This window comes from Anopheles cruzii, chromosome 2, assembly GCF_943734635.1.
Source record: "Anopheles cruzii chromosome 2, idAnoCruzAS_RS32_06, whole genome shotgun sequence".
In the NCBI taxonomy this organism is placed as follows: Eukaryota; Metazoa; Arthropoda; class Insecta; order Diptera; family Culicidae; genus Anopheles; species Anopheles cruzii.
The window spans coordinates 28,899,750-28,915,079 of record NC_069144.1 but is presented as its reverse complement, the minus strand read 5'-3'; the positions used below and the strand labels follow the sequence as shown (position 1 = coordinate 28,915,079).

The 15,330-nt window shown below is 50.0% G+C and overlaps 1 protein-coding gene across 1 annotated transcript in view; it reads right to left on the bottom strand.

The window, feature by feature from the left end:
* Window positions 1-15,330, bottom strand: part of LOC128278808 (protein embryonic gonad) — a 61,175-nt gene that overhangs the window by 15,153 nt on the left and 30,692 nt on the right. Inside the window, exon 2 of the mRNA XM_053017536.1 lies at window positions 10,034-10,111. Within this exon, the coding sequence (XP_052873496.1) occupies window positions 10,034-10,111 (78 nt within the window). The remainder of the gene's footprint in view (window positions 1-10,033; window positions 10,112-15,330) is intronic.

The following is a 15,330-nucleotide window of genomic DNA, read 5'->3' as shown; positions in this document are numbered from 1 at the left end:
CGGACGCACATCGACGTCAATCTAATTAAGATCTGTTTGAACGCAACGGACATGGCGGTTGTGGCAATTCCGCGAAACAACAACAGGAGAAACTAACCGAACCGAAGCTTGGCGTTACGCGGTGTTAATTCGAAACAATTACGATTAGCAACAAACTAGACTCTGCCACTAGTCGCGGCCTTGCATAATGCCGCGGCACCGACCAGTGCTTGGAGGTCGTGCTTTTCGGTGCCTGCGAAATGCAAATGGCGCGTTTCCCGGCACAGGATGCGGGAAAGCGGTCTACGATGTTTCACTTTCGTTTGGGGTTTTTGCGGTGCCGACCCCCGGTCTCGGATGGGAGCCGCGGCACTTCGGGGCCACTTGGGAGCGCCATCAAGGGCCATACTTTTACTTACTTGGCGTGAGTGGGACCGTGAGGCCGCGAAGACGGCACTGCACACACTTTCTGTGCCCGATGCGATGATTAATGAGATCTTGGGCCTTTTCGTCTAATTTAATTTGTAGCTTCACGTCGATAGCGAAACCACCCTGCCCGCGGCTCTCTGTACCCCTGTCTGCCGTGCGGCACTTGAATTGATACCCTCGAGAAAGAAATTTCATGATTGTATTAACCTAAATTTTGATAAATTACTGGTTTTTTTTGTTCCTTTTCGGTTGCTCTCGGTTATGTGGCGCGTGTGTGTTTGATGAAACTGAAGCAAATGCAATTTGAACGGTGTGTGTAGCACGCAGTTTCAAGGGCTTTGGAAAGTGAGGAGCTCTCTCGCGGGCGCCGAAGGAAGACCTGCCTTGGGCCGGTTCCCCTGCCGTGCCATCGGTGCGGCTTAATGAAGCTCCGTTGGTCGTCTCCGGCCCAGGGGAAAATAAACCTCCCGAAAAAAAAATGCCCAGTAGCTAATACCTGATGGCCAAGAGGAGCCCCACGGAGACGGTGACCCAAGCGGCCCAAGTGGATCATCTCAAGTAGCGCGCCGGTTGCGACATTCTCCGGAGCCGTTGGAGCCTCGGCGGCCAACGAGACCAACGAAAATGAATGCAATTTCACACACGCGTGTGTGTGCTCGGTGGCCGGCAAGCTGGTGGATCGAATTTTCCGGCCGGTGGCAATCAAAAGTGAAATTAACGTAAACCTCATCAATAATCATCATTACTCTAATTTTACCCATTATCCCAAACAATTACCGATACGATTCGGGCGGCCGGGACCGAGAGCGAAACCCAAGGTTTCGCCCCGGACTACAGGATTATATTAGTGTGTGTGTGCATCCGGCCACCGGCCACCGGGGCGAATTGGACTGGAAGACAGGCCCCCCGACATTATCGCCCGGAAAAGCCAGCGCTGGCGCCCTCCGATTTGGCGAACCAAATTACGCATCAAATCCCAAATCCAGAATACCCGGTCGCCGAGGCCAATTTAAATACCATAAACAACGGGAGCAATTTCCCAACTGGCCACTGGACGACGCCCCGGGCCCACGTTTATGGCTCGTTCTCGTTTTCCGGCGCGCCCGATTTAGTGGAGCATTTTTATCACTACAGCCCAAGACGCCGAGACGCCTTCCCGGCCGTTTCCGGACGGCGCTTGGGCACCAGCCTCATCATCACCTTCAGCCTGATTGGTCTATTATGGCGCATCATAACAATAATCTAATGCCTGATCTCATTTGGAGCCGTAGTATTTGAATAAGGCTCGGGTTGTGTGGGAAAGACCCGGAAGCCCCGAGCGATGAGTCGGCATGTCGGCCGGCCAGGTCGTGCCGTCCAAGTTCAGAATCATGGTCGTGGACGTGAAAAAGGTCAACAGAAAACTGTAACATCGTTGCACGGACCTATCGATTGGGGACCTAGGCGGGACAGCGGGACCTGCCATTGAGTTCTAGTGTAAATAAAGCAATCATTGAGAAATGAATCCGATCGGCCCGGACTATGTAGGGAGAGCAGTGAGTTGTAAGAGCACCTCAGGTCTGGTCTTTGGTGGTCTCTTCTCGCCAGCCTCGGTCTGAATAAAACGGTTAGCTATGCTTTGTTAGCCCCATCATCGGGTGCCAACTGGTCAACGAGGCCACCTTGAGGTGCCTTGGACGTACCGTTTCGCAACCTGACTGACTGACACACTGATACGATGGACACGGTGGTCCAGCACTGGCACAGAATGTGACCGAGAAAGCGATTCAAATTGAAAGCCCCCCTCATGGGTGACCTTCCAAAGCGATTGGATCGCAGCATATGGAGGTCTTCTCCGTTCCGCGATTTATGGTCCTGGCTCCGGCCGGCGCTCTGCGCGCGATACCATAAAACATACTAACCTTTGGTAAACCAGAACACTTGCACCGCGCTCGTCTCCAAAGTCATCGTGCAGATCACCATCATCATCATCGTCATCAGCAGCGCGGTGAATCGGTAAATCAGCTCAAGAGCAAGGTTCTCACGTCAATTTGCGTTCCGTATTGAAGTACTAAATCGACACGGTTATGGCACGGGCACCGGCGGCGTGAAGGAAGCAGGCTGCTACTGACCGCTCACGCAGACCCCCCTTAGCCGTGATTTCCCCCGCCACCCCTGGTGAGCGAACGATCGGCGAAACAAGATCACGAAAGACACTCATTTGCTGTCCGAGCTGCTGCCTTTCCAAACTGCTGGCCTCTTCGACTGCACCAACCGTGGTGGTTGTCCAGAATCTCGAGTACCGCTCGAGGGGCCTTCGGCTAACGAGCGGACGGACGATCGGAGCGATCGATCGATCGATCGAGCTCCTCTCCGCGCCCGGTCTGCCGCGACGATCGATAAATTCGATGTCGAGTCGCAGTCGAGTCGAGTCGTTTCAGGAACTGTAATCGCGCATCAAACTCGCTTCGCCAACGATCGATCGATTGATCAGCGCGGTTTCGAAACGCGGTCCGCGGACGACCAGCATGATCTTCATAACTCCTGGACTTCCTGGACTGAACTTAGCCGTAGTTGACCGTGCTCTACTTGTCAGTCATCGCTGAAGTGAAACAATATCGAAACACTGTGGTCAAAAACATTCGGGAATTCGCTTATAACTTGAAAAGTCTTTCTGTATTCTTCTGAATCTACGTCATTACCTTCAAAATAATCACTGCTCTATGCCAGACATCTAATAATAATACACTGCTGGCCAATGAAATAGGTAACTGTATTTAAGCTGCGTTATTTGATCATTTTTTCAAAACCTATTGAATTCACAGGTATTACAATGATAGCATAAGGTAGAAGTACTAAAAATAAAATAAAGATAGTCTAAAATAAGTGAAAAATTCTAGGAATTCGCTTATTACCTGTTAAAAGTACCTGGTCAATAAAATAGGTAATTCTGCGTATATGGCAAATTTTAATGAATTTACACGGTTTATTCTTTTTCTATTGTCAAAAATCAATATTTTATTTCAAAATTAGTCAGTAACCCGTATATCTACCGTTGTTTTGGAGCACTTTATGCACTATTCTTGGCAGCGAATCGACCAAATCCTGACAAGTGTTTACTGGAATGGAATACCATTCCTGCTGCACATTTTCTCACAATGCATCTTTGTTTGAAAAATATAGTACAGCTAACTTTAGCATCAAGGTATTTCACAAGTTTTCAAAATGGTTTAAGTCAGGAGACTGACTTGGCCAAGGCGAAACTGACACATTATTGCCATCAAACCACGATTTCATAACCTATGACGTATGCTTAGGATCGTTTTCTGGTTGAAATATCCATCTCAGTGGCATGGTTTCTACTACGTAAGGTAGCATAAACGTCTTTCATGATTCACTTATACTCGAAAGCATTCATGGTGCTCTTTATTCTGAAATAGGGAACTATACCAGATCATGACAAATATTCCCAAATCATGATACTTCCACCTACATGTTTTAAAACTTTTTTTGTAAACCTGGGATGGAATTATTTGCTAGCAGGTCGTCAAACAGTACACTGAGAGTCCGAACGAAACAAATTTATTTTGGTTTCGTCGCTCCATAAAATATTATGCCAGTTTTTCGTAACCCTCGGTACCTTCCCATGAACGATATTGAGCAGCAAACTGTTACCTCATCTGTAATTTTTTTTTAATCAATAGTGGCACTTTTCTTGCAATTAGCCCAGGTAGATTAGCTTCTTGTAACCGCCTATAGACAGGTTTTGGGCTAATAATGTTATTTATTACTGAGCAAATCGCTCTGGATGCACCAAACGGATCCGCTTTTGCCTAAAATGATATGCGATGATCTATCATTGGTCTGGTTTTTCTTGGTTTACTTCGCGTTTCCTTTGTTTTTTTTTCACAACAAAGCATTTCTCACAAAATTTACTGATTTTCCTAGTAGTTCGGCGATGCTTTTGTACCTCGCGCCTTCGTTGCGTAGATTATTCACAATCTTTCTTTCCTCAAGGATTGCAATGAGTTCTTCTGCCCATTCTAGATGTTCTACCAGGAAACAACCCTTTTTTTTAGATTCACAATTGAAAATTGATTGCAACAAAACCAATTAAACAAATTACGTTCAAGAAGTCGGGTGAAATTGCATCGTATACAACGAGTTACCTATTTTATTGTCCAGGCCATATCAGACTGCTGCCAAAATAAGTGGTAACACACCTGTCACTTTTGACATAAATATCACCAACATAGCAAAAAAATGACGTTAACTAGTGTATCTAAGTACAGTATCAGTTTGGTGATCGTTGGTTTAGTAGTGGCTTGAGTACAGTTAAAATTGTATCAGCTTCACACAATTACCTATTTTATTGGCCAGCAGTGTATGTGGCCTTCCGTCTTAAGACATGGCCTGACCAACAAAACCTCTCCAATTAGCTCGGCCCCTGCCCGCCGCTCTCCAATCCCTGGGACACCGGGTGCTCTCCGCCAGATGCCAGACATCTAGGTCTACATTTGTTCCAAATTTGCAAACGGTCCAAAAAGTTCTTCTCTGGCTGAACCTTCAACACATTCTTCGTGTCGGCTCCGATTTCAACTATTGACTGTAAAAGGTATCCATGGATCGGTCTCTTGAGTTTAGCGAAGGGCCAGAATTCACATGATGCTAAGTCAGGCGAATACGGAAGTTGCCGAACGATATGGTCCGAGTTTGTGTCGACGAAGAAATTGGACCAAGAATTGTCTCTCCACAAATCTGGTCTTTTTTTGCCCAGAATGGCATTTTGTTGACAGTTTGGCTGGGTTAGGGAAGGTTTCCCGTTCGTTTCGGGTCGCAGTAGTAAGCTAACTGTGCTAAGTTTCAAGTTATTGCTTGGCACGAATGCCTGCAACACTTCCAAGAGAACCATCAACCCACACGCTTCGAGCAGGGAGCACGTGATACAATTTCCTTTTGTTCACCGGGCACCTTCTCCTAACGATTAATCTCCTGGCTGCCGATTGTTCCGGTCCCACACACACACACACACACACACACAACCTTAAATACTTCCTCAATCAAGCATCTTCCGTAGCGAGTGGCACACTGCTCGGTGAGTCATTCGTCGCCCAAGCTGGCAAATCGGCTTTCGGCTCCGGTCCCGTGGTCCATGGTGTTGGGCGATGTGCGATTCCGGCTAAAGCACGGCCCGCGGCGCAACCCGCCAACGCACCACGTCGTGAAGAATTAATGAAGTTAATTGTACATTTTTATTGTACCCCCGTGCGCCATTTTCTACGGGCCCTCGCTGGGCGTTCGAATGAATGAAGAGCAATAGTCATGTTGCTGTTCCAGATTTATTGAGCTTGGTCGATGTAATGTCGCAGGGGCTGAAGGGCTGAAGTGACAGCATACGGCACTTTAGCCGGTGTCGGGTTTTACTGGATCGGATCCGCACATGAGACGTATCGACAACCCGAGGGCGACAGTTCCTTGCATTGAGCGCACGATGAGCCGGATCGCGCGAATCAACCTAACCAGCAGCACCGGGATAGCTGAGAGCCAATCATCAATCACAGCATGGGAAGCGATAATTATCGCCCATACGAACCCTCTATGGACCTGGACCTGGAGCCCGGGAGCCGTGATTTCGCCGGGACGCCGAAAGGGTTCCACAAAAGCGCATCGAACGGTAGCCAGCCCATTAGATAATTTGACGTACCGGCTCGGGTAAGGGGCAAACATAAATTTTAATCGCGCCACAAGCAGGAAGCTCTATCGTTCATAAATCATTCGGCCCGAAAAGCGAACCCCGCCCGGCCAGGCGGGCTACCGTTGGCGGCCGGGTTGAGTTCAACGAGCGGCGGCGCATGTCTCATTATGCACCCTAGGTGGGAGCCACCACGCGTTCCTGTTTTGGGTGGAGCTTTCAACAGTGGCGCCCCCGAGCCGCAGTATCTGGCTAGCAAAATCTGACCTGATTCTCTGCCGATTGTGCCGACAGCAGAGAGGCGTGAACAGTAAGTTGTTAAAACATAGGACTGGCCAGGCCCGGGTCAGACTTGAAGTGGTGTGGCATTTTCGGTTCCTTCAATTTGGCTCGAATTTTGCGCATCTTATAGTCGTCACAGGTAATGCAGGCCACTGATGATCACTCAGATGTCGCTATCGAGGTTACTCAGACCAAACTGCTGCTGCTACTAGCCTAAATTAATGAACCAATGTTGAAGGTGTACAAGGACCCTTCGTCTGCAATTAGTGCAGTAAAAAGATGGGTTACTGAACGTAAACTTGATCGCCTACAAGCCTTGAAGACGATCCACGTCAAGGATATCGTATTGGAAATTCGTCGAGAGACTGAAGGAGATTTTGTTGAAACCCTAGGCATGTCATTGGACAGTAAAAGGAATATTTTGACTGAAGTATTGGGTTTCAGAAACCTCCAAGCAAAAGTCCATGAATTAAAGTATTAACCAGATTTGACCTCTAGCGACTTCCATCTGTTTCCAGACCTAAAAAGTGTCATTCGTGGAAAGCGTATTTTGGCGCCCTTCCAGATTCTCACTTCAGGGATGGAATTCATATATTAGTATCTTGTTGGAACAGCGTGTATTTCAAACCATAAAATTATGTTTTGCCTCTGGAACCGCAAAACTTATTAAACAACCCAGTTCTGTTGGAATAAATGAATGTAATAAAATGGGATTCCGATCTCGCCGGCGGCGGCGGCGATCAAGTAATGATCCACATTGGCTCAAATTATTCAGCCAGCCGACGCCACAGCCAGCGCGCGATCAATCGATTCGGACGCATCGCTTGATTTAATGACTGAACTGGTCACACTAAATTGGTCAATGCTACAAAAAGCACACCTTGGGACGCTTGTTCCCGGGGTGCTGCGTCATGCAACCTTTGCGGAAGCCTAAGTAGACGGTGCCGGTTAAACTTGGTCGACCTCCTGGAATAAAGGTTCGGCCGGTCGTCCGCAGTCCACTGACTTCACCGGGACGGCCGGGGGACGGAACGCGGATCGCGGTGTGTGCAGAAGTGTAATTTGTTCGACCATAAATTGGATCAAAAACATCATCAATCAAACAGTTTCGGAGCACACACACCACCCGTCTGCGCCGGCCCAGAGCTCACACTCTGCGCTATGCAAATGGCGGGACAACAACAGCAACAACACACAGGAACGCCGATTTTGGAAGGCCTCTTACGGTGCTATATAATTCGGCGTATCCGACCCTCACTGTTCGCGAGTGATGTGCTTTCGGGGCCGTTCAGGGGTTTGGGGATCGCTTTTTTCTCCGTTCGGGCTCCATCTTCGGGCTGCGCGTAAATCAAGCGTGACGGCGACGAGACTGACCATTTGTTTACCTTGAATCTACCACAATTACGGTCCACCACCTCATGGCTCTCCGGTGGAATCACGGAACTACGGAACACACTGCCGGCCCGAAACAAGTGCTTCACTTTCGAGACACACCGGCACGGACACACGGACTTCTGCGGGTACCGCACGGAGCACCCGAACCGGGCGACCTGGATACCTCCCAGCATGATCCGGCATCCTTCGTCAAATGGCAATCTAACAGCTCGATCGCCTAATTGAGCAATTACGCTCCAGTTTGCCGAGGTAATGAGCGAGGATCGACGCTCCCAGCAGCCAGCGAGCTCACTCGAGCAAGTCCAGAACCTTCAACAATCCGGAAGTGCTAAGAGCTCCACACCGCCTAGAACCTTGCGGGGCCACACCACGCAGTGGAGTACTTGGACACTACATTCTTCACGACTTTGTGGTCCGCATTGGACCGACTATCGCTGCAGTCCCAACTCAAAGTAATAGAGCCGGACGGATCCCACAGAATGCTTGTTGCGCAGTCGTTTTGTTTTATCAGCAAAGCTCTAAAATTTAATGAATCACTTACGCGAGGACGAGACACCGCGTGGACGAGGACCCCAGGCTCGGCCGGGGGCCAGTAAATGAAGCAATTTCGTTTCCGTTATCTTCGCCGTATCCTTCGCAGCCTCCAAACGGTTTAATAAGCGAGCGACAAAAGCGAAGCGAAGCGTGCAGCAGGAAGTGACGCACCACCGCCGCCAGACTTCTGCACGACCCAGCCGACCCAGCCGACCGACCGCGCGGACACGGATCCCCACGATCGATGCATCACGTGAAAGTCCTCCATAACGATAAAATTATTTCACCTCGTCCGAGCGGCCCGGAACGACTTCTGTGACTCTCGCGCGCGCGCTGTTCCCTCTAATGATTGTTCATAAAAAGTGATGGCATTATTATTATTAAACTGGCACGTTTTGGGGCCGAGCCGAGCGGTGTCTTCCGCGAGTCGGCGCGCGGGGTCGGTGCCAATATGGTGCCGCATTTTCGGGGAGCTTTCTTTGGGCCGCCTTATTAAATTATCGCCAACCGGCGGCGAACGGCGACGAACGGATGCCGTCTCTCGGAGTGTCCGGAGTGTCGCCGGGGCGCAAGCTATAATTTCGTAACACATTGCGGCCGCCGAGCGCTTTGTTTGGTTAGGCCAGCCAGCCAGCCAGCCAGGAGTACTGTTCCGTGCCGGGCGAACCGGGTCCTGCGCACTGCGCAGGTTATCTGTGCCGATCGTCGAACCGAGCCGAGTGTTTGGCCACCATTTCCTGCCACCATCGTACGCCGATAGCCTTGGCAACCCCCGCTGACTTAACCCCGACCCCGAAAGTGACGGTCCGGTCGAGCCTTTTGTTTTCCCACCGCTCGGTCGCTGGGTTTATGTTTGGGACCAACTTTATGCTGATTATCGGGAGCAACATTGGTGCAGACGGCAGGCGGACCTCGTCTGGCCGGTGTGGTGGACCTCGCCGCCGATGATGATGATGATGACGATGATCGACCTGCTTTCGGGGACGACGCTCATCGGTTCGCTCGCGTTCGCAATCGGTCGGGAAAATGGTGTCCGCCGTGCGGCGAATTACCGAAGCACCCTAAATAGCGGTCGCGGCCGAAGGTTCCGAACTCGATGAACCGCGCGCCGCCATAAAAAGGTTATAAATCCTTATAAAGTTATATTTTCGAGTAAACATAAAATTTTATAACTTTATTACGAGGTTTGCGCTTCGATCGAGCGCTCGGCTCGGGGCGCTTTGGAAGCGGCCTTTTGGGGGCCCGCAAGGCGTCGGAACATCTCGCGCGCCCGATTTCGGCAAAGATCTTCTGGCCGTCTGGCGTGGAAAGGCGTCCAACGCTTTGCTCGGGCGGGACCGGGCAGGATTTTAACGAACTTTAGCGCTTGGAGCGAACTGAGCTTCTGGCGCTGAGGTGCGGTGTTTTATTTTTGGGTGTTTTAATTTCATTTTTTTCGGGCAGGCGGGCGTGTGTGTGTGTATCAGGAGGGTGGCGAGAGAGTTGAACTCGTGATTGAAGCAATTTGGTGAATTGATTATAAAATCGCGCAAAATCGCGCAAAATTGCGCATTCGACGCCATTTTTCGATTGTTAATCTTCGCCTAATCGAATTGATAATAATGCCAACGGCTACGCGGCTTCAGGCTTTCTTTCTGCCACTGATGGACCTTTTTGGGGAAGGTCCAACGTCCAGTCCCCAGGGCCCAGGGATCGCTAATTTCCTAATTTGGGTGAAGAATTAATAAGGAAGATGAGCTGTACCTTGCATCCTTCGCAGGTAAACGCGCCGAAATGGAACCCGGCAGCTGGCTCACCGCACACTTTGCATTGTTGATTCATCTGAAATAACAGTAAAATGGTAAAGTATGTAATTAATAGAATGCTTGAGGACCTGGAAAGCAGAACAACGCGGTCGAGGAATATCTTTATCAGGGTCAATATCACCAGACATCAATTTTGTAACACTGTGGCCAAAATGTAATGGGAATTTTTTATTTTTAGCTTCTTTGTGATTCCGACAGGAATAAATGTTTTTATTTTTAAGTTTACAACGCTGTCACCAACATCTGTGTCAAATTATACGTCAAAATATTAATCATTGTTTGCGATCCCATTGAATCAGTTAAAAGTGAATTCTTCGTTTTCCTTCGTTAATGTCTGAAACTATTCAGCAACGCAGTTCCTTTAAATGTTGTGTGGGGAATAGAATTTCTGGTGGCAAAAAGGTTGAAAATGTTGCAGAAGGTCTTCGGTGAGCAAACTCTATCGAAAAGAACAGTTTACAAGTGCTACAAAATGGTCAAAGAAAGTCGGGAAAGCGTTGAAAACGAGGCAAGGCCAAGACGACCATTAACATCAAAGAATTGGTGCTTCGAAAATGACGATTAACAGTCGAAGACCTTATTGAAATATCGAAAGGATCAGTCGAAACCATCATTTGGGCTTCAGAAAAGTGAAATGTCGATTCGTGCCAACATCGTGACGTTTTCGGTTCACATTTTCGTGATCATTTCACCACAAAAACCTTTCCATATCGTCCCGCTACCATCGCAACCACAGGAAGATGACAGGAAGGCATAAGTTTATTGCATCCGAAGCAGGCTACTTTGATGGGGATGAAATGAATTTAGAAAAAAGAGATGTTGACTTATAAGAAAATTCCCCTTCTTTTAATCTTTTACCCCTAGTAGCAGTAGTTGCAGAAAAAATGGCATCCGTCGTTACAAGCATAGCAGACGAGAAACTTTATTAAAATTGAAGATTTGCGTTCACACAGACCGTGTCGGGACAGGACGCGGTGCTGCGACAGCCCGATTGTCATCATTCCATTGACCGATGATGACACCACACCGCAAAACAGAAGTCAATTTTAATTAAGACACTTATCGAACCATGCCCATCAGGGGGAACTCAGTAACGAGATCGTGCCGAAATCGTCCTCCAAAAATCCTGCGGCCGGCCTGAAGGCGTCATAAATCAGCGTGCGATGCTCTGTGGTCGCCGCCGATGGGTCGGTTATGCGATGAAAGATGCAGATACGTAACAGGTTCACGAGCGGGTAAAAAGTGGCACATTTTGCAGGATCTTTGACCAGGTAACTTTGGTTCACCGTGAGGTCATGTAACCTTTCGCCACAGCAGCCGATGAGACTGGTGGTCAAGAGTTTTTATCCTTCTCTGGGCTACTCACGCATATTCTCACGAGGACTCTCTCAACCGTGCTTTGGAACATGGCACTAAATCACTAATCATGTTGAAAGAGCACGGATAATGAAGAATTATGTGGAACACTTCGCAACGTTCCCGTCCCCGGCACAAAAACTGCTCATCCGTTCCGTTCGGTCCCTTCGGTCGTGGTGGAATAATAATTGCTCGACTTTTGCGCGAACCGAAGGCACCACATGCCCGGCGTCACCGGGCGCACAGAATCATTACAGCCTCATTACCATTCATGAGAGCGCGCACAGAGTTGTAAACACTGATGCGCATTTGTCAGTATGCGCGCTCGGAAACGCAACGACGACTCGTGCGTCGTCGCGACCCGCGCCGCGAGTGATTGGAATGTGCCAGGGTATGACGGTCCACCACCCCACCTCCCTGGTTCCACGCTCCTCTCATCCTAGACGACCGCACGGCGACTGGCGGCGGCTGGAACTCTCCTGGGAGGTAGCATTTCCATGTAATTTTATTCCGCTTCGTAACAAATTAGATTATTGTCGGCACGGCACAGTCAAGCAGGTCGCCGTCAGTCAAAAGCCTGCCGCCGTATCGGCGTCCGTCGCGTCATTGCCTATGGATGAGCCCAGAGGCCTATGGCGTCGATTCTGCGATCCGCGAAACCGACCGACTTCCCGACCGGATAGGAGAGTTATAAATTTAACCCCAACAACGAGAATCGTGCGGTGAAAGCTCACAGCGGGAGGTAATTTTGCTGCAGTCTACAGTCGTCGTCGTGGCTGAAGCATTTTTTTGCTCTCCTTCGACGTGTTGACACGCATGACACCGCATCTATAAAATCTTTATTGTTACTACAACGCTGCTGGGGATTGCTCGGAAAATTATTGATTTAAAATTGTAAACTTTCACGGAAATTCGTTTTCTGTTTCAACAATTCTTCCATTCGATCAGCTGGCAGCAATCGTCCGAACAAGATCTTACGAGCCTCTCAATGTCCGTCCGTTCCAGCGGTTCTAATCAACGAAAGTGTAAATTATGCCTCCAATTTCCAGTCACAAAAGGAGTCACCAGGTTGGAACGATCGCGATAGCATTCTCTAGGAGGCGGCACTTCACGCAAGATTATAAATATTCCCGGACCCGGTGCAGCTCCCGTCTTAAGTGTGATCTTGTTTCATCGGCCAGATCGCCTGCCCGACGCGGGGCCGCCTGTTAGCACTTTTATAATGCAATTTATGGAGCACCACGTTGCGACGGTGCGTGTGGTGTGCTGTGGCACAATGGGACGCCCGCTGCCCGATTGATGTAGCCCTCGGGCCGCGTATCGATAGCCCGCAGCCCGCAGCAGGACCGGGGGCGCAAAAACAAACCATTTGCGGATGGTGCCGGGGCTGCTGCTGGTGCCGAGCACCGACTCCTAGGCATACCGTTGCGGTGATCGCGCACCGTTTGATAAACTCTCCTTACACGATTGTAAAGCAATTTGTATCGAAGGCTCCATAAAAGGCTCGACAGAGGCGAACGGAACCGACCGCCGCGGTTGGAGCGCATCGCACCGCGTTGCTACTGGAGGCTGGTACGCCGCCGGAGCACGCACCGAGCCTCGCAGTGAGTCCTCCCGTCCAGGTGGTGGGCTTTTCTTGTCCGAAACAGTGCAGCAACAGAGGGGGAAAAAAACTACTCAATTTGTTCGCCACCATTCACCGCTCCTTTCACATGGCGTCAACTAATTTCCTGCAATCCACGGGCCCGGGCATTGGGCCAGCATCGGGCGCAGGCAATGACTCCATTGCAGGGAAAAGCGATAATTGCATAAACGCGGGCCAGAGGACCAAACTGAGATCTCGATCGGTTCGCCTATGCCTATAAATTCACCGCGCTGCAAGTGCAACCGCAAGGTGGCAAAGGCCGCATTCTTCCCCCCGAGACGTGGCTTCCGATGACTGGAGTGACTCCCGAGGAATTCCCGAATACGCGAAAGCCCGCGCACCAAAATCCATAGACCACCGCATTCGAGGGCGCATTAATTAAGGGGAGACGACTGGGTCGAAATGCAGCATAGACGGAAACAAGTTTGTACGGCACCGGCAGCTGGAACCCGGACACCAGACACCTTGCGCCATCCAAGTCCGTTAAAATACTTCGCTCTCTACTACGATTCATTCATCTTCATTTGGGTGGTTCACGGACCGCTGCCCATACACCTGACATGGGGCCGCCTTTTTCCAGGCATCTTCTTTTCACTTTCCTGCTTTCGGGTCTCAGCCTCCACGGTTCAGTCTCAGGTTTGCTCTCATTTCTGTCTGTGTTGCGTCTCGTCTTTTTTTCGTTCGATTTTGTTGGTCCATTTAAGTCGATTTCAGGTCGGATTATCACGGCGCGCCGCGCCGAGAGAGCGCCCGGCGAGTCTTCCTCGTGGCTAACTTCATTAGGAAACAGGTTTCGATTTCCTCCTTCGATTCGGCGGCGTCGGGCCGGGGGGGTCTCTAACGACCCTCCGAGCGGATCCCGTAACAAGACCCTCGGGTGGTAAAAAATAGCATCGTCTATTTTTATTATCCCGACACGCCACGGAACCGCCGGAGCCAGAGCCGGAGCAGAGCCGGAACATTTAAATATTTTTGTCTTTCGATAGTCCGCGCATCCAGGGCGCAAAAGGGTTAGTTCGACGCTTTTCGACACACACAAGATGGCTCTTTAGACCAGGTCGAAAGTCGAAGCGCCGACCCGGGGGCCACCCGAATGAAAAAATTGGGCTATCTTTTGCACCGGGACCCCTTTTTCGGCCCCGGCACGGTTTCCGGCACTCAGCGATACCGGTTTTCTGAATGAGTTTGAGTTTTTTGGGAAAATTAATTCATAATTGTGTTAAAATTTTCTCAACAACAGTTGTCACACCTCGCACTCGGCCGCTGCCGTGTGTGCCCTTGCGGCTCATTTGCATATCGCAACGGTTGCGGGCCTTCGTCGGTTGCGGGCCGCCAGTTTTGTCTTCATCCATTACACCCGATGATCGATCAATTTCCCTCGAACACGATCGCTCGAACGTCGAAAATTGGTGCGCTGATTCCTGCGCACTCCACGACATGACATGAAATTGAATTTGCATACAATTACGATGTAAATGAAGAAATATGGCACTCGCTTAAAATTCAATAATTTGCACTCACTACTCACGTGACCCTCTTTCGCGGATGCATCTTCGAAATTTGTCAAACTCGAGGCCCGAGCAAGTGCAGGTTGCAGAGCTGACCGAACGCTGACCGCCGACCGCACCGACTGCTCCGGATAATGACGTCAATTTGTTCCAATCAGCAACGACATTCAGCCGGAGCAAATGAATTGTATCAATTTCGGACCGAACCGGTGCGCGCGCGCTGTTATAGATATTTAATGATACGGTTATGAAGCCGTTTCGTAACGTTGTTAATGCTGCCATTTTGTGGTCCATCAACGACACTTTCGAATCCCCGGGATGGGTTCCTGGATGTGGTGTTCGGCCAAACGTCGAGCAAGACAGGCAAAGGCCAAAGACCAAACGACGCCAGTGGGCACCTCCTTCCCTAAGCCCGTAGTCGTCACCGGGGGGCGATCGAAGCGCCCGATCGAAGAAGTTGTAAATCTAATTTAAAGCGATGATAATCTTTCACGGCTTCGGCAGCTCGAGTTCGGCCATGTCTTTATAATTAATTAGACCGTCAACGGCGTCCCCTGGTCCGTGCGCCGCGAATCCCCGAGTGGGTCGGCCCCGCAGCAATAAACAACTAAAGCTGTCAGTCATCCGCTTCGCTCGCAGGCTCGCAGGCTCCGGTCCGGGTCCGTTTAGTTGGCGCAGCCTCGCGCTGCTACCCCCGAAAAAACGAGCGTGCCCAGTAGCCGTCGA